This window comes from Podarcis melisellensis, assembly GCF_964234715.1.
Source record: "Podarcis melisellensis genome assembly, chromosome: 1".
Classification (NCBI taxonomy): Eukaryota; Metazoa; Chordata; class Lepidosauria; order Squamata; family Lacertidae; genus Podarcis; species Podarcis melisellensis.
The window spans coordinates 82722067-82746156 of NC_138528.1; the positions used below are offsets into that span (position 1 = coordinate 82722067).

General features: G+C 46.9%; 1 protein-coding gene and 1 long non-coding RNA gene across 3 annotated transcripts in view; one reads left to right on the forward strand and one right to left on the reverse strand.

The window, feature by feature from the left end:
* The window catches only part of CARNS1 (carnosine synthase 1), a 32604-nt gene extending 19976 nt beyond the window's left edge, over positions 1-12628 (forward strand). The window contains exons 5-10 of the mRNA XM_081926269.1: positions 2865-3352; positions 3622-3823; positions 4585-4670; positions 5041-5272; positions 7112-7383; positions 9508-12628. Of these exons, the coding sequence (XP_081782395.1) occupies positions 2865-3352; positions 3622-3823; positions 4585-4670; positions 5041-5272; positions 7112-7383; positions 9508-10740 (2513 nt within the window). The 3' untranslated portion in view covers positions 10741-12628. The remainder of the gene's footprint in view (positions 1-2864; positions 3353-3621; positions 3824-4584; positions 4671-5040; positions 5273-7111; positions 7384-9507) is intronic.
* On the reverse strand, positions 1540-22804 carry LOC309378308. Of its 2 annotated transcripts, none has more exons than XR_014172010.1 (3): positions 20900-22804; positions 3558-3732; positions 1540-2045 (listed from the first exon to the last, which is right to left on the reverse strand). It is a non-coding gene; the product is annotated as an uncharacterized lncRNA (long non-coding RNA). The 2 variants fall into 2 exon arrangements; XR_014172011.1 differs by lacking the exon at positions 20900-22804 and adding an exon at positions 7013-7131.
* Between the last annotated feature and the right edge of the window lie 1286 nt (positions 22805-24090).

Genomic DNA, 24090 nt, shown 5'->3' on the forward strand with positions numbered 1-24090 from the left:
AGTGCAGTTGTTGCCCCGACTGTTAGGGGAGGGTTCTGCATGTGCTGCTTCCCTACAGCAGCAGAGTATGAGGAAAGGGTTCCCCCTCACCCCTCTGTTTAGGTCTTCTGACAGACTACAGTGCATATACAAAGAAAGTAGGGTTGCATATGCTGTCCCCATTCAGCCTCTCTGTGTTAGGCTGACTGTACAGATTCTACAAATGATGAACATACACACAGCTCCCTCCCTGCAACTATCGGGAATCCTGAGGTTCCACGTGATCAGTTTGGGAGACTGAGAGTAGGGACTGCTCTTTGGAAGGCTCAGTGGCTAGAGCATCTGCTTTGCATGATCCCTGAACCCACGTTGAATCCCCAGCATCTTCAGGTAGGGCTGAGAATGTCCCCTGTCTGAATCCTAAAGAGCTATTGGCAGTCAGTGTTGTGACAATTTTGAGTTAGATGTAACAGTGGCCTGGCTTGGTATAAAGCTACTTCCTGTGTTCCATCTGAAAATGTCCAACGTCTAGAGGTAAAGTGAGGGCTGCATGCCTCTCGCAGTGCTGCTGGCGAAGGAAGTGGAAAAGGGCAAAGTTTCCCTAAGGCCACATTCACACCAAACATTTAAAGCACTATGATGCCACTTTAAATAGTCATGGCTTGCTTCCCCCAAAGAATTCTTGGAGGTGTCATTTGCTAAGGCCCGCAGGCATGGCCAAACTTGGCCCTCCAGCTGTTTTGGGACTACAATTCCCATCGTCCCTGACCACTGGTCCTGTTAGCTAGGAATGATGGGAGTTGTAGTCCCAAAACAGCTGGAGGGCCAAGTTTGGCCATGCCTAGCTAAGGGTGCTGAGGATGTCCCACTCCCCTCCCAGAGCTACAATTCCCAGAGTGGTTAAACTATAGATCCCTCTTCACAGGGAACTCTGGCATTGTAGCTCTGGGAGGGGAATGGGCTCTCCTCTCAAAACCCATAACAAACTACAGCTCCCAGAATTCTTTTGGGGAAGCCACTTCTGATTAACATGGCATCAAAACGCTTCAAATGTATGGTGTGAATGCGGCCTAAGAGAATTAAGAACTCTGCATCCCTTTAAATTAGATTAGGTATGAGGGACAGTGGATATGCCTCAGGTTACTGCTGCCCGAGGTGAGACATTTCTGAAGGATGGAGCAGCTGCATTACTGCAAAGCACTTCATTGGAGGAGAAGTGGCTTATAGTGCTGCTGTGTGAGGGAAGGTTTTTTCCTCTTTGCCTCCCCGCTGCCAGAGTATGAGAATTTGGTTACAAAACTGGAGGATTTTGAAACTCTGTCTTAAAGGACCAAAACTGATAATCTGACAGCTCAGTTCCAGGTATGGCTGGCTTAGAAGATAAGAAGTGCTTCTCCCCGCCCCCAGTGCTGTGGGTTAACACACACATAATATCTCAGTAAGGGAGTGTGTGATGGTGAAGAGTTTCTCTTAGTTTACTTTTACTTTGCATGATTAATATCTTTTCTGTGGGTCAAAGGAAATGCCTCACCCTTCCATCTGTTGCCGTGGAACTGGAGGTAAACAAAAGGGTGTGGGTTTAGTTTCAGATAGCCAATGCATAAAATGAGAAACCAAAACAAAGCAGCATACATATATCCACACAGAGGCAATAACCTTCAACTTTGTAAAGTAATGCATTTATACTTGAAGGTTTTGTCTTATCTAAGTATATCTTCTATATTTTGGGCATGCTCCCCTCCTCAACTTTGGATTGAATACCGCATTACTGACTAGTTTCGGACGGGGGGGGACCCCTGAAAGATTAAAATGCATTAAAGATTAAAAAGATTAAAATTGGGTTGTGTTCCAAAGAGGGTGACCAGAATGGTGAAGGCTGGTGGAGAAGGCTGGGTGTATTTTGCCTGGAGAAGATTAAGGGGAGACGTGGTAGCAGTTTTCAAATACCTTGAGGGCTGTCACACAGAAGATGGAGTAGATATGTTCTCGGTTGCTCCAGAGGGTGGAAATTGCAAGGAAGCAGATTTCAGCTAAGCATTAGGAGACATGTCCTGATGCAGTAAAAGCTGTTGGGACAGTGGAGCAGACTTGCCTTAGGAGACTCTTTCTTCACTGGAGGTATTTAAGCAGAGGCCGGATAGCCATCGGCCAGACTCTGCAGTGGGGTGCACTAGAAGTCCTCCAAGTTCCCTGCCAAGTCTGTGGTTCTAGAGCAGGACTGGACAACCTCTGTGGCCCTCCAGAGGGTTGCTGGGACTTCCCTTTCACTCCCAGTCTGCATTGCTAACAGAGGTGATGGGCGTTGTACTTCAGCAACATCTGGGAAGCCACTGGTTCCCCCATGCCTATTCTAGAGGGTAAAATTTGACTTGTCACCTCGGTAAGCCCTAAAAGCACTGGCATTATGAACAGACCAGTTTTGCTAATGTGATATAAATGGAGCATTAGTGCTACTGGCTACTGATGGGGAGGAAATGTAGAAGAGGTGCTAATGATGTCACAACAGATGATTCCATTTCCTTTCTCCTGTTCAATCTCTCTCCATTCATAGGTGACTTATGGGAAAGCGTGACAGAGTAACACTTTCCAGAGAGCCAGAATAAGATATACTCCCGCTTAGTTGGCTCCAAGGCAGTTGTTGGGGCAGATAATCAGGGTGTTGACTGCACTGAGAGCATGTAAGGCGCCAAGTCTCCCAGCTGCTGCTGATTACTCTGACGCGACTGTCGCGCAGGCTGCCGCATTTTGGCAACCCCTCCCAGAACCTTTAGTAGGGGAGAGATTTTTGCCACCCTGGTCCAGCTCAGGGCACGTTTCTCTGCTGTGTGAGCCTTACCTTGCACGCACTCATGGGCTGGGTTTGCCCTCTGCCTTCTCCTCCCCAGGTAACATGCTGCTCTGCCTGTCGCCAGCCTGGCTCTCAAAGGCACCATCAGAATCCCACCCGGGAGAGTCGTCCTTGCTGGTCTTCAAGGCCGTGACCTTTGAACTCGGTGGCCGCACAACCCTGGAAGAGTTTGCGCCCCCGCGCCGTGTCACCTACTTCACTGGCTGCTTTGGGCCCTGCAAGGTGCAGGGCCAGTCGGCAGCAGAACTGGCCCGAGACCTCGACTGCCCCACGGGGGGCTCAGGAGAGCTAGCTCGCCTGCTGGAGGACAAGCTCCTGACCCGCCAGCTGATGGACCAGCAGGCATGCGTGGCTGTGCCCCCCACCCTGGCCTTCACCTTCAAGCGCCCGCTGCCTCTGCGAAGTGTGACAGAGGAGCAGCGTGTCCGCATGGTGGAGCTGAGCGGCCGTGAGGGGCAGGACAACCTGCTGCAGGAGGAAATAGCAGCCTTCCTGCAGAGTGGCGCCATGGAGTCCTATAGCCAGGTGAGGAGCCCTGAACCTGAGATGGAAAGCTACCAACAGGAGGTTTGGAAAGGTGCGTTATTATATGGCAAGAGCAGTGCACTTCCTGTATCCGGGACGGGTTGCCAACTGATGGCCCTCCCATCAGCCCCAACTAGCATGGCCAGTGGTCAGGGTGGGTGCAACTTACAGTAAAGCAACATGTGGAGGGCCTCAGGTTCCTCACTCCTGGAGTTTGAGCCAAGATAATCCTCTGAGCCTAAGTGTTGTCTCTATTGTGCTTCCTATAGGTGGTGGTAAAACCATCAGGCTGGCGCTGGAACGGAGCCCAAGCTGTGTCATTCCATGCTAAGTCAGAACAGGGATGCGTCCTTCAAGCTGTCCTCACGCTGCTGGAGACCCTGGAAGAGGAAGAGAGCATTTTGCTGGAGGCCTTCATTCCCACTGCTCATGTGGTCCAGCCTGGCCCTCCTGACACGAACGGCTCCCCATGTAAGGGATATATTTTCATCCCTTCTCACTGAGGTCGGTCCACATAATGAACTGTCCTCCAAATTAGCGCCCACAATTATGATAGTTTACTCCATAAGTGAGTCTCTCCCATTGACTGCTTCATGTCATCTCTTGCCCACTCAAGAGCACTTGAAAGAGTTGCCTCGCACCAGCTATTTCCTGACGGGATCTAAGTGGGCAAAAGATGGCATGGGCAGATTAGGGAAGCTACCATATTGAAATCTGATAATCCTTCAGGAGCATGTTGCATTGCTGATTTTACTCCAGACTTTGGGCCTCTTCTGATGACCAGTTTACTGAACATTCATCCCAAATTGCTTGCGCAAAGCTTATGCAGAGGTTTGATTACATCTGGTCTTTATTGACAAGTGTTCTGAGTTGTTTATGGGGTGGTTATACATCAAGGGCAATTTGTCCTGCATTCATCCCCGATTGGCATTTGGGGTATTTACATGTCTTTCCACCGGTCATTTGTTTATCCCGCACTGTCACTTTCCAAACCACAGAAAGTATTTCTTTTAAAAGTGCCTTTGTTGTGCTAAGCCAATAGAGCCCTTTGGTACCTTGTAAACGTGCAAGGCTAAAGTTCCAGCATGCACTTGAATCCCTCCTGCAAAATGATGACACTCTGGAGGCACCCCTTCTTCTTTTCACTCCCCTCCACATGCCCCACTCCTATCAATTTGCCTCTCTGATATATTCTATTTCCCTCTCCCTCCCTCCTACATCTCCAATTCCAGGCAATTCATCTCCACAGCCCAATCTAGCAGTCCGAATATGTGCTGTTGTCTGCAGATCCCGAAAAGACCAGCCTCTACTGAGCAAGGTAACCAAAGCCCAGAGCTCCACTACAGATTGGGGGAAGAAATCCCAAGGAATCCTCACTGGCAGAAAAATTGTAGCCCTGTACTGTAGTCCGTTCCTCTTACCTGTTTTCAGGGGAACAAATTGTTGGTTGAGGGCAAGGAAATAAGTGGCTCTGCCCAGTTTTAAACTGTTTTGTGAGGAAAACACACAAACACTGATTGGTATTGGTAGATTTGGGTGATCTTTTGACTCCAAAATAATGTCTTGTTTGGAACCAGGCTAGCTTATTTTATCAACTGGTATGGAGATGTTAAGACTAACTGGAGGAACAGATGCTTGAATGACAGCAGCCCAGAGAGACTGCATGCATTTTTTTGGTTCTCTTTCAGGTGGTGTGTGGTGTGGGCCGGGCAGATAAGCCCCTGAAGCACCAGGCCACAGTGCCCCAGACCTTGGAGAGCAGCCTGCGTCAGTGGGGACTAAAGGATGAGGCCCAGATTGCAGCCATTCATGCCCAGATAAAGCAGAAGGCTGAAGCAGCCATGAAGGCCTTCATGGACATGGAAGCTGGCCTGTCAGTTGAGCAACGAGGTGGTCGCCGAGCACAAACCGACATCATTGGTGAGTTACCCTGTCAAGTCATTACGGAGGCTGCTTCTAAGACACTGTGGGGCCCTGCACTTTCGATGCCCAGAATAGCATGAGGCTATCAGCATTCCTCAAGCCCAGGCTCCATCAGCTGTGGGGCAGCAGTGCAAAGCAGCTGCACTTAGCTATGCACCAGCAAGCAAAACTCAATTTTAATCATCTATGGGGAAGTCCTTGCCAAGCCCTTGTGTTCAGAAATCCTTGCACTGGCAGAATGATTGGCAAAGTGTGGTGCTGAATTCCTCCTTTTGAACCAGTGGCAGGTTGGGACCCTGAAATCCCACAACCCCAGAGATGCATACACCTTTTTGTCCCGGCCTCTGATGTGGACATGAAACTGTCTTAAGTAATGATTCCCCAATATCTTCAGTGTATGTTTCTGGCAGTGCAAGAACCAATCCCTTAAGTTTCTGCAGCACAGTGATGGAGCCTGAGTTGCTATTGTGGAAACTTCTGCTGTAATGCCTTTTGTGAACTCTTTGCCTCAATAAAATTCTTGAGCAACAGGTTCCTATGGCAATCATTCTTCCTAAAACCAAACAAAAAAATGACAAAACCCAGTTGCCGCCCCTTAGTTATGTTTTGATCTCATTGACCAGCTTATCAGAAACCATTAATTCTCATTTAGATTTATTTCCCACTGTATGACGTGTACTGTACTAAACTTTTTCATCCTCTCTCACTCACTGCCTAATGGCAGTGGCCTGCAGATGTACAAAAGCTGCATGCACACTCTTCTCCCCTTGCTTATTTTATTTATTGATTTCTCACCCCTTGACCATTCTGACTGGGGCTAATGGGAGTTGGAGTCTAACAACATCTGGAGGACCACAGGTTCCCCATACTTGGATTAATCCATTGTTCTTAGTGCACCTTTGAGGGTTCTTCTCTTTCATTCCTTTTCTGTCTTTATGACACATTTGGCCCAATAGTTCATTTCGATGAGAGGTGTTCCCCATTGGCCCAATGTCTAATCCTCCAGCCTTTACGGAATGAGGGGCTGGTCCAGCTGCTCCTAGGAAAAGGGTTGCTGCCAGCTGCCAACCTCTAAGGCAAGAGAGCCAGCAGCAGCTACAAATCTGACCTGACAGCAGGCGAGGAAACTGGCGGGGCGAGAGGTACAGCAGCAGCGGCACAACTTCTCAGTGTGTGCAGCAGTACAGGGGTACCTCGGGTTAAGTACTTAATTCGTTCCAGAGGTCCGTACTTAACCTGAAACTGTTCTTAACCTGAGGCACCACTTTAGCTAATGGGACCTCCTGCTGCTGCCACGCCGCCGGAGCACAATTTCTGTTCTCATCCTGAAGCAAAGTTCTTAACCTGAAGCACTATTTCTGGGTTAGCGGAGTCTGTAACCTGAAGCGTATGTAACCCAAGGTACCACTGTAGTGAAAAGTGCAAATTCCACATTAGGAATTATTAGGGAATTAATTAAAAATAAAATAAATTTTTGGAGGCTAATTCTGTCATGTTGGCCCTGTAAAAAGCACCATGTTCAGAAAGCAGGGTGGGATGCTCAGTTATCAGATCCTAGTGGGTAACAGAAGAGTACTGCTGCCTTGATGGTTTCCTGTGGGGAGGCGTCTGGTTGGCAATCCATGTGAAATGGGATGCTGGATGAGGTGGACCTTTTGAGCAGATCCTACCAGGGCTGCTCATACGTATAATGAAGGAGCTCGCTCTTCAGAGGGGTTATTTGCTCCATCAACTCACCCTTGGGATTCGGCTAATGGTTGAGCTGACCAAAAGTTCAGTGATCTTCAGCCACATGTTCTTGATTGACAGGGCCTCCTTTGCTTCTCCTTTCTCCAGGTGTGGATTTTCTCCTAAGCTCAGAGGAACAGCTGCTGCAGCTGGTGGCCCTGGAGATGAACTCGCAGCTGTGCCTAGAGACCTGCTCCGTCTTCGAGTCCATGGGCCGGGTGGTGGGGGCTCCAGCGGGCGAGGCAGCACGCCCCCTGGTGGAGACGATGATGCGTCGCGCGCAGTGCCACCTGATGGAGGGCAAACACGTGTTGGTCATTGGGGCCGGCGGAGTCAGCAAAAAGTTCGTCTGGGAGGCAGCCAGGGACTACGGGCTAAAAGTAAGATGCGGAAACCGGAGCCATGCAGCCCCCCACAGGCTGCAGGATGGACTAACTAGAGCAGCACCCCCCTAAAGCCCCCGTCCATATAATATAAACTTTATGGGTGCCATCTAAGCACAGAGAGGGGAGAAAGGCACAGTCCCCCTTCCAATCAAAAGGGCTCACCATTGTGCTATGCATTTACGCCAGTGGAGCTGGCCTGCTTGCTGCATTGCTGCTCCCCGGTCATGCTGTTCTTGAGGCTGGCCATCTTATCAGGATTACTTCGAGCAGGGCATCGGACAGCCCAGTCTGGAACCAAGTTTTAAGTTGGACGAGTCACTGGGGATGGAAGTGAGTTCTTGAGGATTTCAGGCGTAGCCAGGTCTGCTTCTTTCTTAATCACATCTTGCCTCCATTTAAAAATGGTAGGAAGCAAACATGAGGCACGACTGCTGAGCGGGTTCTGGATCCCCAAGATCCCCGTCTGCCCAGCAGCACTTGCTTCCTTGTTCCTGGCCTTCTATAGCAGCCAGGAGGCTTCAGAGGCTGAAGCTTCTTCTGTCACTGCTTCTCCACCACAGTGTGCAGCTGTTTAAAGTCACAGGCTAAAGGAAATGGGATGGAAGCCTTACAGCTGAGGCAGCAGGGATACATAAAAAGAGCTTTTTCAATGAAATACCCCCGCTTTGCCTCTCCCATCCCTTGTATCATTATTTATTAGACTTATTAGTCACTTCTTAACTAAAGGTCTCCAAGTGACTTTCATTCTTACCTTCCTAAACATTGTAGTTTTGTGGCTTCTCCAAACTCAGAAGAGAAACCCTGTTCCGTTCTGGGTGCTGGGACATAACTGTGCTGGTTATTGTCTGCTTTGGAGGACGTGGGTGTACAGTGCCGTTTCAAGAATGAACTGGGTTATCCTGTTTCCAGGACCTCTAGATTACCTTTGGAGCCACAAAGGGGCCCCCCTCTGAATAGGCGGGAGACTGACAAGCAGAATAGATATGGGGATAGCATGTGTGGGGAGGGGTGGTGGTAATGTTGTAATGAAATGAAAACTAAATTGGTAGGAGGAGACAGCTGGCGGTTTAGCCAGCAGCAACTAGTCCCATTTTTCTTTCAAAAGCCCAAGTGCCTTGATGCCAGCTTATTCCTCTGAGGGCTGAATTTGCCCCTGTTGGAGCCTTGCTGCCATTTTGCAGCTCAGACCCTGAACAAAACATGTTGACCAGAGACTATGTCAACAGCTGCAGTCTTCACAATGGGACAGTCTATATGCTTTACTCTCCTGGAAAATGGCTGTGCTCTGGAGTTACTTTAAAGTGGTGGTGGGGGGAGCCTGCTTGGATGTCCCCATGTCTCTGGAGTTGCTATATGTCCCTGCTAAAATCATCAGCAGTGAAACTGTTAAGGCTGCCTTTCCCATCCACTTGGCTTATTTTTTGTTTAGTTATTTACTTAAGCTATTTATATTAAGTGGTGTAACATAAGACTTAAAGGCACACAGTGGATATGCTTATGGCTCACAAAGCCCAATGAGCTGAATGGAGGCACCTCCCTGATGTAAACTGAATCCAGTTTAAGGAGGCACAGTGGACACGCAGAGCAGAATTTGCACACACACCCATGCAACCACCTGGCTCAGCTTCTTGTTTCCACCCTCTTGCCAGCCATGGTCCTTCCCCAGCACCACCTCCTACTACACCTAGAGGACAATGTCTCCTCATTCTAAATTTTCTTGTTGCTGAAGCAGGCATGTAGAGAACGATCAGATCCTGTCTCCCTCCCCTGCCACCAAACCTGTGGGTTCCAATGGAGGCTGTCCCACCAAGAGCACAAATGGGATGCCTGCAAGATGGGGAGTTGCTCCCATAGATTGGAGCCTACTTCACAGGGGGCTGTTGTGCCGTGCCTGGTCCCAAGGAGCTGTCCTTCTCTGGTACTGTCAGTAGTGATGCATCTCTGATTTTTCTCCCATCTTCTCTGCATCTCTGCCCTTCTGTGTCTGCCCTTCCTTCTTCCCCATCCCTGCTCCCACTCCTACCTCTCTCCTACCCCACTCTCTCTCTCTCTCTTCCCATCTCCACCCCACCCCCTTTCTTTCTTTCTCGCTCTCTTTCTGATCTTTCCCATCCCCAGATCCACCTGGTGGAGTCCGACCCCAACCACTTTGCCTCCCAGCTGGTGCAGACCTTCATCCACTATGACACCACAGACCACAAGAGGGACGAAGAGCATGCCCAGAGGCTGCTGGGGCTTGTGCAGGAGCGGGGCTTGCATCTGGACGGCTGCCTCTCCTACTGGGACGACTGCATGGTCCTGACGGCACTGGTGTGCGAAGGGCTGGGCCTGCGCTGCAGCTCCCCGACAGCCATGCGCGTGGCCAAGCAGAAGAGCCGCACTCACCTGCACTTGCTGCGCCGTCGCAAAGAGGGGGCTCGCTGGCCCTCGGCAGCGCTCTATGCCGTGCCCTGCTGCCACCTAGAGAGCCACACAGATGTGGAGCGGGCTGCGAGCCACATCAGCTTCCCTGGGGTCATGAAGCTAGAGTACGGGGCCGGGGCTGTGGGGGTCAAGCTGGTGGAGGATGCACAGCAGTGCCACCTGCACTTTGACAAGATCTCCAGGGACCTGCAGGATGATTCAGACCACCCGGGCATCGGGCTGGGCTGGGGCAATGCCATGCTATTGATGGAGTACGTCTCCGGCACTGAGCACGACGTGGATCTGGTGATGTACGGAGGGCGGGTGCTGGGGGCTTTTGTCTCTGACAACGGGCCCACCCGGGTGCCCAACTTCACCGAAACGGCAGCCTGCATGCCCACCTGTCTGCCCCCTGACCGTGAGGCGCAGCTCATCCGCGCTGCCTACCAGTGCTGCTTAGGCTGCGGCCTCACCGACGGCGTGTTCAACGTGGAGCTGAAGCTGACCGCGTCCGGCCCCAAGCTCATCGAGATCAACCCCCGCATGGGCGGCTTCTACCTCCGCGACTGGATTCAGGAGATCTACGGCGTGGACATCATGCTGGCCTCCGTCATGGTGGCCTGCGGGGTGGTCCCCCTCCTGCCTGCTCGCTCTCGCCCCCGCATGCACCTGGTGGGAGTGATGTGCTTGGTCTCGCAGCACCTGCAGGCCCTCAAGTCCACGGCCAGCCTGGAGACGCTCCAGGCCCTGCATGAGCGTGGCGTCATCCGCCTCAACCTGCTCGATGACGAGCTCGTGTCCAGCGAGTACGAGGAGCCCTACTGCAACGTGGCTTGTGCCAGCTCTAGCCGCCGCGAGGCCTGCCTCAAGCTGCTCGGCATCTGCCAGGTGCTGGGCATTGACTCCCCACACTACCCTGTGGCCCACTTCCTCTCGCATTTCAAATAGCCTTGGAGATATGGCTCCCTCCGTCTGGAGCTGAGCCTGGGCCTGCTCCGGAGAGGGAGCCTTGCCTGCCCCTGCTCCTAAATTAGCCTTCCCCTGCTCCCAACTCACCACTGGGGTTTGCATTATTACACAAACGCCCTATTTCGTACAGTCTTTCTCAAGTGGCTGCTGTCTCCCTCAGGAAGGAGCGTGGCACCATCTGGTGCCATCTCTGGTAAGTGCCACACACACACACCATTCACACCCTTGAATGGGCTCACATCCTCCTTTTGCGGGGGGGTCCTATTCAATGCAGAGTCCCACCCTTCTTGAAGTCATCTCCTCTTCCTTTATTTGCAGCTCTGCTTAATTCCCCAACTACAACCTTGGGTCCTACATTGTTCCTCCCCACCACCATACACAGAGGCAAGATCTCGCCTCTTCACTTTCCCTTTCTTCCGCTGGGGGAAAAGTTGTTGGCTCATGGCCAGGCATCCCCTGGAGAGATCCTACTTTATGCTTCCAAAATCAATGGAAAGAGGGCTGGGGTCAAAAAATTCTTACAGTTCCCACCAGCCACAATACTTCAGTGATCCTGCAGAGCAAAATAGTGCAAATTTGACTCTGAGCATTCTCCCCCCCCCCGCCCCAAATATTGAACCCCCGTATGCAAACGTCATCTACTTACGGGAAAGTCCCGCAAACTCCTCTGCCAACCTACTGTAACAAAAGGACCATATGCAAGCCTGCAATAACAGATGTTTACAGAGCAGTAGAATGTAAGACATTAACAAGCTAGTTCCACTGACTCAGCACTTGCAAACCCCCGCAGTAACATCCTAGCGCCGCGTGATCCTTTTAGGAGCTAATGAGCATGCACAATACTGTGCTCATAAAATGACCATAGAAATAACAGGAGGGCAAACAGTGATGCAGTGGCAATCTCTGACATGCATGCTTAGGTGCTAGGAGAAGCCGCCAACCAAGTTTTCAGTGCTTGCAAGAGAAACTGCTGTAACAATCTCCCTGCAGCGTCCCAAGAGAGACCCTACAGTAGGATATCACTGTGACAGCGCTTCTAAGCACCCACCAGTAACACATTAGCATATGAGAATCTCCAGTGAAAAACAGCACCAGCACTCCTGACTTACCTTAAAATAATCAGCCTTCCGACGGAAGCCCCTTCCAATGCCCCTGAAGACCCTACACTACTAAGAAACCATAGTGCCAGCATTCCTGAGTGTTTCTGCAATAACAAGCCACAACCTTGCCACCACTCTGAATTATGGTGAAGTAGTAATGCTTTGTGCATAGTCCTAGCATCCCCAAATAAGTGACGTTACCAATATAGTACCAGCATCCTTAAAAATGCCTATAACCAGCATAAAGGAAAAAGAAGCAAACGCAGTTTTGACTGGCATGGTGGAAGAGCATCTCTTGTCTGTTTAGCACGCTAGTGGAAAACTCTGGCCCTCCAGAAGCGGTTGGATTACGACTTGTGTCAGCCCCAACCAGACATGGCCAATGATCAGAGATGACGGGAGCTGCAGTCCAACAGCATCTAGAGGGTCCATCAGCCTACCACACTTGTTTAATAGCTCATGGGTTTCCTGCAGCTTCTGAAAGAGCAGTTGCAGGATGGAGCACCTGAAGGGCCTGGGATGACATTCCAGAGCCTGTGAGGCTTAAAATGACAGGCATATTGATCCCGTTGGGGGAGAGGGGAGGCAGGAACTGAGAGATTCAGGGTGCCCATGATTGGGTGACTAACAGCAGGACCATTAGTTAAGTGTGCCCTCCTAACATGGGTTGGTGACCCTGCCTTCCTGCCTGCCTATCCTTCCCAACACTTCTGTAACCAGGCAGGCATAATAGTTCCTCCCCCACAATAAAATGCCGTGTAAAAACATCCAGACTGCAGAGGTGTTATTTGCACCTGCCCCAGAGCTCAATACCCAATTGCTTACTGGCTGGTGAAAGAAAACCTGGCAGAGAATGAAGATCCGCTGAGAAGCAAGTGGACTTTGGAGGACTTCGCTGGATGGATAAGTCTCTTCACAGCCACCCCCCCCTCACCTCATGGACCTGTTCACTTCAGGGAGGCTTCCAGATGCTTCTATAAGAAGCTGCTCCCAAAGAGGGGGTGGTGGAAATAGCGTTCCAGAGTTTGGCTGTTCATCATCTTATGTGAAGAACAAAGACTGGCTTCATTCAGCACCCAGACCAGATGTTCTTTTCTGCACTGTTCTGCCCAAGGGTGTTCTCTCCTCTGACCTGGGGTGTTTAGAGCAGTTGAACCAGAATTTATCCCCTTCCCCGATTCCTGAAAGGAAAGAGCAGCTCTCCCTTTGTCTTAAGCACTTTGCAGGTTTAGGCAGAGCTACTCACTTGAACTGTTCTCTTTAACCAAAATGACTGAGAGGAGGGGTTTGACATTCTCCAATAAGGAGGGTGAGGTAGGTGTAGCTGTCATTCTCTTACCTTGGTTCTGCTTTAACCAACCCCTCACCTACATAGTTATGAATGACCTATGAAAAATAGTCTTCTCTGCTGCTTTGGAATGAATCCTGATACTTTTCAGGCCTTGCCATCGGAACCAAAGTTTCATTTGCTAGATCTACCCCACACATTTCCTGCCTTCTCTTCACAAAACAATCTTTGTACTTAACTAAGACCAGCGAGCTCGTGAATTCTAGATACAAAACGTACCATGAAGAAACCTAATTACGTGACCGGAATGCAGTAGTCATATTGAAGAGAGGGAAAGAGAAATGGGAAAAAAGCTCTGGCAAACTTTCTCAATTTGCATGAACTTCTGCTCATGAAGTAATTCCATAATGTCATGGAATTTGTAATGCTTTGGCAGTGATGTAGCGTGAGAAAAGTGCTTCAGCAGGAAAGTGCTGGAGGGTAAAAAGTCCAAAGCTGTAAAATGAATTGGGGTAAGGGGTGCTGTTGGCAGAGGGACAGAGCAGTGGAGAAAGGGAGAGGAAGTAACTGCCAAGCCACTTCTGTTCAGCCATGGAGAATGCACAAGTCCCAGGCATTTGACATTCTGTAGCCTTAACCATTCTAAACCAGGGATACTGGGAGAGCTCAGAACTCAGGGAGCCCTGTCTTTTGACATCTAATCCATGCTAGTTCTTCCCTCAAAATAAGTGCCACGGGAAGAAAAACTTGGGGGGGGGGTGGAGAATGTCAAGAGCACATAAAAATATTTTATTGGGCCAGTGCTTTTGTGTTCTCTTGGTTACCAAACACATCAGTGTGCTTTGTAAACGGCTGTGAATAAGCAGCATGCTGTCAGGCCAGTTAAATCTTGCAGGTTTTTGTGCTGCCTTGAAATGCACTCCCCACTTTTTATCCTCTCTTCCGTTTGAGCCTTCTATTCTAGTTTTTCAACAGGAGTGCCAGCGTGAAGGTCATTTGCTGACCACGTGGGTAGAAACAATGTTCACAATCTTGTGTGTCCTTCAGCATGTGTAACCCTATACCATACAGGGCTTTAGCGGCAGAATACGGAGGGCTGATCAAGCTGCATGTTAACCTACATAGATGAAGAATAAGAGGAAACTTACATCGGTCTTTATTAGTTAGGTAACATTTTAATGTATCCCCATGAGAGGATTGCCCGTGTTAGAAAAATCTACGCTTCCATTGGCCTTTGAGCTGGGAGCCTACCAAACGTCTCAGATCACAATGTAACTTCTATAAATCTCTGGTGAATACCTAGTCTTCCTGCAGAACACTAAGAAGATCATGATGGGTGCTCCAGTGCTCCACCTCCAAAGCTGGTAATTGAAGGGGCCAGGAGCCACCTCTCTAAAGGCAGGATTTGGCACAGGAGTCTGTAGTTGCTGACTTCTATAAAGTCATATGGCAATAGATAGACTGAGATACCACCAGAATGTTTAGAACTGGACAACATATCTGGAGTGCCAAACCACAAAATGATTTTTATTAAGAAAAGAAGACAACAGCCACAGTGTCTATATTAATACAGTGGTGCCTCGCAAGACAAAATTAATTCGTTCCACGAGTCTTTTCGTCTTGCGATGTTTTTCGTCTTGCGAAGCACGGTCCGTCGCAACTGCGCCTCTTCAAGCAGCTTTAGGAAAAAAGCGAACAAACTCGCAAGACGTTTTCGTCTTGCAAAGCAAGCCCATAGGGAAATTCGTCTTGCGAAGCGATGCAAAAACCGAAAAACCCTTTCGTCTTGTGCGTTTTTCATTTTGCGAGGCATTCATCTTGCAGGGCACCACTGTAAGTCTCAATGCCATAGTGAAGGACACAACAGAGGGCTTCTAGCATAGTGGAGGAGGTTCTCTACCAATGGTGCAGAGAACCTATCTTTGTAGAAAGATAGCCCACCCAACCTTACATCTAGAACTTATGGGGTCTCGGGTTTCTGCATGTCAGTTGCCCTCATGCTGCTAACCAATTAACTGCAGAATTAAAAACAACACATGCTAGTTAAAGAAACCACAGCTTGCTAAAGAGTAAGCAGTTAAACCAGTAAGTCTTACAGCTTTTTTAAAAGCAGAAAGTCCCTTAGAAGCTGATGTTTGGACTTCATAAAGTGAAGATACAAGGGGTATTATTTATACCTCACCCATCTGGCTGGGTTTCCCCAGCCACTCTGGGCAGCTTACAGTGCATATAAAAGCATAGTAAAACAGCAGACATTAACAACTTCCTGATACAGGACTCCCTTCAGATGTATTCCAGAAGTTATGTAGTTCTTTGTCTCCTTGACGTCTGATGGGAGGGCGCCACTGCCAAGATGGCCCTCTGCCTGGTTCCCTGTAACTTTTCAAAGTGTGGGAGCTGCTAGAAGACCCTCAGAGGAGGACTTCGGTGTCCAGACTGAGCAATGGGGGTGGAGATGCTCCTTCAGGTATACTGAACCAAGGCTCTTTATTGGATTGATGCAGGGAGAGATGGCTCCAAAGGCATGCCAAGTCTCAGGCCCTGAGGAGCTTTAAAGGTAAGTCCCATGAATTGGCCCTGGAAGCTAACAGAATGACAGTGCAGAGGCCACAAGACTAACTGAATATGTTAATGCCTCCCAGAGTCCATCAGGAGATGAGCAAGAACATATTCCTGCAGCTTCTTGATGATCTTAAATGGAAACACCACAGGCCACATTGTAGTAGTCGAGCTATAAAAGCATGCATAAATGTAGGGGAGTACCTCCAAAAAGCAGTCTATGTAACAGTCACCATTGGTAAAAGTTTCCTCTGGCTACCACCAATACTTCCTTATCCAGGAGTTGGATCCAGAACTATACCTAGATTACAAATGTATTCAAATCTGGATATCTCCACCACATCCATCATGGACACACTAATCACGTCCACAGCCTAGGTTTACCCCACCAGCAATATCTTGTCTGGATCCCTTTGGCTTTGCCCCTCTAGTTCACTCCTTCACAACCTCCAGACACTGGTTGCGTCAGCCTGTCAGTCCTGTCTGTTTAGCTAGTGATAGAGAATTCCAAGGCTGTCCCAGTGCCTTCATAGATGATGTAGACATTAAGCGGCATTAATAAGAAAAAGTCTTCTGGAACACCCCATGCCAAAGAGCATCACAAACGACAACTCGTTGAGGGTGGGAAAACAAAAAAGGAAAAATACTGAAAAGCCAGCTCCAAAAAGCTAGCTGTTCTTCCCATCTGATCCAAAGTATCAAAAGCCACTGAGAAGGCTAACAAGATCAACAGGGTAATAAAGAGGACTTGGAGGGTTGCTAAAACTACTACGGAAAAACCCAACAGTAAAGAGTCAAGGAAATAAGTTTCATCTAGAAATGTTTAGCTCAGAAGACAGGAGATGAGGGAATGGACTTGATTGCTTTCATAAGGGGCTAAAAAATGCCATAAAGAAGATTGAGTAAAGTAGTACAAGAAACACACAAAATAGATTACTTCTTCATAGCACACATACTTGAAAACTACAGAATTTGCTGCTAGGAAATGTACTGACCGCTGACTTGCATGGCTTTAAAAGGGGTGTGCACAAATTAATGGAGGATAAGTCTCTCCATGGCTTCTAGCTACAATGGCTGTGTTACTTCTAGTAGAGGTAGTATGTCTACTAGATGCTGTGGAATACAAGTGGGGAGAGTGCTTTTCTGTTCTCATGTACTATTTGTGGGCATCCGTCAGCCATCCACTTGGCCACTGTGAGAACAGGATGCTAGGCTAGATGAGTTTTTGGCCTGATCCAGCTGGACCCCCCCACGTTTGTGGGGGCCCATCTATACCTACAAGTCTTAACATCTTTGAAAACTCCCAACATCACACTGCAGCTGTAATCAATGTACTGGTGATAACTGCTGAACTACATGGGAGATTGTCTTTGGAATTTATAGACTGCTGGAAGTAATAGAATGTCATTCCCGCCTCCCACTTGCTGATCATGTAAAGTTTACATATTTTCCCTCCTTTCTGATTAGGTAAAGATTTTCCAAAAGCGGCAACAGGAATCAGAATTGATATGGCTGGTGGAATTCCTGCTGCTTATGCTTTACACATGCACCCATGTGGAAGTTATCTTTCTGCAATACAATTCCACATGGTGTGTGAATTTTGCAACCACGTGGTCAGGGCAGATTGTGTGGGGCCTTCCCCTGCAATCAGCAAACGACCCAAACTATGAGACTCACCCTCATATTTGCATAGGTTGATAAAATTGAAGAGTTGGAATGTTTCCCAAGGGTCATCTAGTCCAATTCCCCTGCGATGCAGGAATCTTAGCTTGTAGGTCCAAACCACGTGACATTGCATCAGAGAACAGTGGCTTCCATGTGGAATTTAACCAATGTTATGGATGCCTCTTAACATCTATTAGCATCTGTGAAAGCAGGTGACAACCAATCTCATCATGTTACACTTCATTTGATGTCATGTTACAGTAAAAAAAAATGTCTGATTCTAGTTCATCACCAATGGAGGCTTTGAGCTGCATATATGGGCTTCCAGAAAGCAGCTACGATAGTTCCTAATTCCACTTCTCTAGCACAATAATTAACTCTTCTCCACAGCAATATGTCAAAATCAAACCTTCTAAGCTTACTTGATCTCTAGAGGTAGACAGACCCATTAAAGTCCAGTCTGTCCCAGTACAGTGGTACCTCGGGTTACAGACGCTTCAGGTTACAGACTCCACTAACCCAGAAATAGTATCTTGGGTTAAGAACTTTGCTTCAGGATGAGAACAGAAATCGTGTGGCGGCGGCGTAGCAGCAGTGGAGGCCCCCATTAGCTAAAGTGGTGCTTCAGGTTAAGAATAGTTTCAGGTTAAGAACAGACCTCAGTAACGAATTAAGTTCTTAACCCAAGGTACCACTGTACTACATGGGGATGGGTCTAAGTCCATCCTGTCCTGTTCCCATGCAGATTTTAAAGTGTTTGCACATTGGTAGCCATGTTTCTGCTGTATAATTCACTCTGAGAGTGAGAGTGACAAGAAGCCCTGCTAACCACTCCAGGCTGTGGATGGCTGGAAGACTTCCCTGGGTCTTAAAAAAAATGGGAACAGAGGAAGTACTGTAGCACTCAGACCATCTCATAAAGGAGCCCACTGTAAAGTGGACTCATGATTCTATCCAAATCTTGATTTTCCCAGATGAGATCCAGTAACTCCAATTTGGAATCTGAATTTTGTGGATTCCTCCCTGCTAAGAGCTTTCAACTGCACGTCTCTAGTTACACACCCACACACCCAACTAATAAACTTCACATAGCGCTTAGTTGCAATCTCCTAATCCACAGGCACCATTTTAATGCAAACACCAAATTTATCCACTGTTTTTGCAATAGTAGCTTCCAACTTAAAGTTTTATATACTCGGGAGCTGTTTAGAGCTAAGAGCTACTGCAGTAATAATCCTGTCTGTGTACACTCTACATGCTTTGTTTTTTGGAATCATAACCATTGTGGATTAAACCAAAATAGTGGTTTGAAGCCCTACAAAGCCAATGCAAATCGCAGAAAGGCAAGTATTACGTGAAGGATCTTTTAAAGACGAATAACAAGGTTGTGTAACAGAAGTTAGATGTGCTTCCAGGGTATGGTCTGAAAGGAATATACAAAACCTTGTCAAACCTAAGTTGGTTTGGGTCTAGTCAGTACTTTGATGCAGTGTTTGAAATTCTCATTGTTCTAGGCACATTTTGCAACAGGGAATTTCATTAGTGCAAAGGTTCTGAGCTCTGGGTGCAGTACTACACCTAAGATTTCAGATTAAAACTGCAGAGTGGAAGGAAAGGAGGACCTTTTTGCCTTCCCCACTGCAGAAGAGACCCTCTTAAGAATATTAGGGGGTGGGCAGAGGAAGGACTAGACCATGTGAAAAATGAATGTAATATTTTAACTGCAGTTCGTTCATTTTCAGCTTTGTAATCTTGTTATTAAAAAAGCTCACCTAGACATTCCGTTTTTGCGCCCATAACCTTGGTTTAAGGTGCCATTTAGCTCCTAGCTTTCATATTTCAGTTTCTAACACTGCTTTGATGGGAGATTGGACAAGAACCCCATGTACATTACACCTTGAACTCTGGGGTGGAAGAAAGGTGGGGGTACAAACATAATATACGTTAAAAAATTTTAATTTAGAATTAGTCATATTACTAACTCAAACATCGGCACATCCCAAATAAGCCATTACTCCTACTCCACAGTGGCCTAATTAGGAAGCCCATATCAGCACAAGTGTTTTTGAAAACTGAAGAATAGATTGCTCTAGATTTCTGTCCTAGGAGATTTAATTTACTGCCTTTTTCTAAAAACAAACCAACTCAAGAATGTGTTAAGCGCACTCTTACTAGGCTGCAATCTTAAGCATATTTACAATGCAATAGTTTCCCCTGAACTCAGATGTATTTGGGTATGTCTAAGGCTGGTAGCTCCTAGCACTACACAACCATTGCTCTACTATTGTAAGCTGTGTGCAATTTTGTACGCTTGCAATTTTCAGATTTCAGGAGTGCAGCACTCTTTGTCAGTATACATTTTCACTATCTTCCCATTCTGGTGAGCTTGACATGGTCTTGTGTGTGGAGACAGCAAATTAGAAGTGTTTAATAGCAAATTAGAAGATGAGGTGGGAAAGAAACAGTACTAAAATGCTGCTTAATGGGAGGGGGGACCCGTGGTTTTTGTTTTTAAAAATTGTGTTAAAGTGCTTTTTCATTTGGTGCTGTGAAATTAAATTATTGTGTAAAAAAATAAGCATGCTGATTAAATGCTGCCACTGGGAAAGGCAATGACAAATGTATGTCCAACCAGATGTGTGGTAATAGATTCACAACCACACTTTTTTTAAAAAAAAAGGTGGAATATTAGGTCCAAGGCAATCTATGAGTTGCATTCAACAAAGCACCGGGGTTTACTTTAAGATTATTGTCCCACTGAACAAGCAGCCGGTAGGTACACTGTTCTCCCCTGAACTTTTTGTAGCTGAAAGAACATGAAAGATAGAAGAAGAAAGTAAGAATTAACAGAGAGAGAGAGTAGGGAATAAAAAACAACAGAGAATAAAGGAAACCTAGGAAATCTTGGGAAATGAAAAAAGAGTGATGGAGCAAAAATAGAGGTGAATATGAATGATGGAAGAATAAGGGGACCCCTCCCATTATTTTGGGGAAGAGATTACAGTGGTACCTTGGTTTACAACCATAACCCATTCCGGAGGTAAACCAATACAGGTTGTAACCCAAGGTGTGCTTTTGCCAATTGCCCCCCCCCCAAAAAAAGGGATTGTAATTTTAAAAAATGGATTGTAATCCTAAAAAAGGGACACACACTTCCGGGTTTGACGTGGTTGTAATCCAAAATGGTTGCAAACCAAGGTACTACTGTAGCTCACATTCTTAACATATAGTTGGGTTCTGAGATTCCCTTGTCACAGAAAGCAAAACTATGGATTTAGCCCCCACCCTAAGTTATAATTTTTGTGGCTAAAAGTTTTCCTGTTATAAATTGTTATCCCTGTAAAATATGTTGAAGATTATGTTTCTGTCTTTACCATTATGATATAGTAAGGCTTAACAGATCTTCACAAAATGGTTGCTCAAAACTAAATGTTTGTTGCCTCTAACACACATATTATTTACAACACTGTCTGGAATAAGGTCCAGGATGCAAATGAATTAATATCAAAAGTACCTCTTGGCCTACCTTGTTCAGTCTGCAAAGCCTAGCAATCTGTTGGGCCTTGCAGAGGGCGGCCTCCTCTCAACCTTGGAGTCTCTCTGAGATGTTGCCTTCTACAGAACAGAACTTTCCAGAAGTCTGGTCCTGTGATATGAGTCTTCTTTTCAACATTTAGTTCTCCAGGTCAGGAGCAAAGCTCCAGGAATCCGTTATAGTTGAGAAAAGCAAACCAGAGGGTTGGAGAAGGAAGGTCAAGGAGCCAGCACAAAGAGCTGAAAGGAAAGTTGGGGGCCTGTCCTGTGATTTGTTGAAAAGGCAAGAACTAAATGTGTTTCGGAGGCCTAAGTTTTACTGAAGAGCTGAATCAGGAAGGAGTCACTTCAAAGCCTGAGCAGAACTCAGCTATGGCTGCTGGAGACTGCTTTAGGGCCACAGGTACCTGAACACTAAACTGCACCACTTTGCCTTTGTAAAGAGTTTATTGCTGGCTAGGACAAGCACAAAGTCTCGAGGTGAAATTCTAACATGCACCTGTCCGAATAAAAGTTTGATCGTTTGATTTTCTTGTTTGTATTAGCCCTTAACCCGGAACATTATTTTGCACACCACATATCTCTCTAGCTCGATAAAGCCCCATGGGAACATTGGATGAACTGTTGTTCCAAGGACTAGGGCCTTGATCCAGCTCTCTGTACAGGCAGCTCGTTGTATGTTACAACTGATGGGCCTGGATGCAGATGTACATCCTTCTGCACATTTAAAAAAAACACACACACACATCCACCCAGTTCAATGATGCTCATATGGTCAAAAACTTTGTGGACATCACAAACAAACCCACACTCCTAAAATGTTGAACATGTAAAACAAACCCTGAGGGCATGCTCACATAATTCTGAAATTGTTTCCAGTACATGCAGGAAAAGTATTCTGACAATCAAATATATATTTTGCAAAAGTGTCACACCTGTGAGTGGAAACTAGGCAGATGGAATGGAAAGATTGAATATCTTCTGTGTTCTTGGTGCTACAGCTTTTCACACCTAAGATTTACCAAGTGTTTATGCAAATAAACAACAGTCAGCAAATATGTTAAACATCTTTCATTTCCTCAGCATACCTTGTGATTTGTGCTGCAAGATTTGCTACACTTGCCAATGCGGGCTATAGCTATGGTCTATTAGCACATTAACCTACTGGCAGCATGGTGTCACAACTTGATTTGAGGTGTGTAACAACAGCTATACTACCCCCAAACAAATAAATGGTAGAAAAATTAAGAAGTGGATTCTCAAATGCATTCTTGGTTGACCTAAGATGGATTCTGGGTCTGAAAATATTGAAGAGTTCTGGTTCAGCAAGACTCATTTCTGATCCATGTAAACGTAGAGGATAACATAGCAGTTCTTGGAACTATCACAAGAGGCCACTGTTGAACAACCTCACTCCATGGAAGAAAAGGTGGAATTTTTGCAGAGAAATTAAGAGTTGTGCAGATAGAAAAATATCAAATGACACACATAGCATAAACTTCTAGTAAAAGCAGAAAGCTGTCACCAGCCATGATTCCCTTATGGGCACCATGGCTTTGCGGTGTGATTCAGCTAACAACAAAGCCTGCAGGTTTAGCAACAAAATTAAGGCTATCTTGAACTGGCTCAAACTCCACAAAGCATGAGAACCAGAAGCTAAGGCTGATGTCTTCACATACATGCCTCTTGATCACTAGTCAGGTTGTGCAATGACACGTGCTGACTTAAACTTACCCTCCATGTACCCACACTTCTTGGCCTTTCAGGCCCAAATCTAGATGAAGATGGAGAGCAAAGATTCCCCAAGTTCTCCTGACCTTAAGGAGCATATAGTAAAGGTACAGTGGTACCTCGCAAGACGAATGCCTCGCAAGACAAAAAACTCGCTAGACGAAAGGTTTTCCCGTTTTCGATTTGCCTCGCAAGACGAATTTCCCCTATGGGCTTGCTTCGCAAGACGAAAACGTCTCGCGACGTCTAAAAACAAAGACATGTTTTGTTTATAAAGTTAATTTATTTTCCCTTCAGTTTTTGAACTGCTCTTTACAGTATGTGTGACTTTAAAGAGCAGTTAATAAACTGTTGTTGTACCAAATTTGGCTTTGTTTAGACTTTTTTTGACCATAGGAACGCATTAATTGATTTTCAATGCATTCCTATGGGATTTCGTGCTTCGCAAGACGAAAAATTCGCTAGACGACAAAAATTGCGGAACGAATTAATTTCGTCTTGTGGGGCACCACTGTAAAGGTACCCCTGACCGTTAAGTCGAGTCTGGACAACTCTGGGGTTGTGGCGCTCATCTCGCTTTACTGGCTGAGGGAGCCGACATTTGTCCGCAGACAGCTTCCAGGTCATGTGGCCAGCATAACTAAGCCGCTTCTGGCGAACCAGAGTAGCGCACGGAAATGCCATTTACCTTCCCACTGGAGCGGTACCTATTTATCTACTTGAACTTTGACGTGCTTTCTAACTGCTAGGTTGGCAGGAGCAGGGAGAGAACAATGGGAGCTCACCCCATCATGGGGATTCAAACCTGTGTCCCTTAAGGAGCATATACGCCTTACTAAATACAAGCCTGAGAAGCAAGAAGGGCAGGGTAAGCTGGTTGTGGTCAAGTTTATTATTCTAGATTGGAAGCTGTAACATTCTGAAAGAGAAAAATGTTAATCCAATATCATGTTGAGGTTTCCCCCAGCAGGTAAGACGTCTGGGGTGGCTTTAAAACCAAGCCAGATGGGTGGGGTATAAATAATAATTTATTTGAATTATCAGTGGCAGGGCATCTGTTTTCCCTCCAGGTCTCAAGTTCAATCTTCAACATCTCCAGTAGGGCTGGGGCACACCCCAGGGATGGTCTGTTGTTTTTATTTTTATTATGTATTTTGCGGTTTTATATTTTGATTTTATTCTGTGAACTGCCCTGAGACCCCCAGGTATAGCGCGGTATATAAATTATTTTAAAAAACCCAAAAACCATGGAGAGGCGCTGCCAGTCGGTGTGCAGAATACTGAGCTAGTTGGACCCAATGGTCTTCTCAGTATAACGCTGCTTCCCGCGTTGGCTATAATGCAACCCGAGATGCTTGGTGGGGTTAAAACAGACTATAGTGCTTCAATTGGAGCAACAAACGGAAGAGTTAAGCCCCTTCTGCCAACACACCACAAACGGCTGTGTGTGTG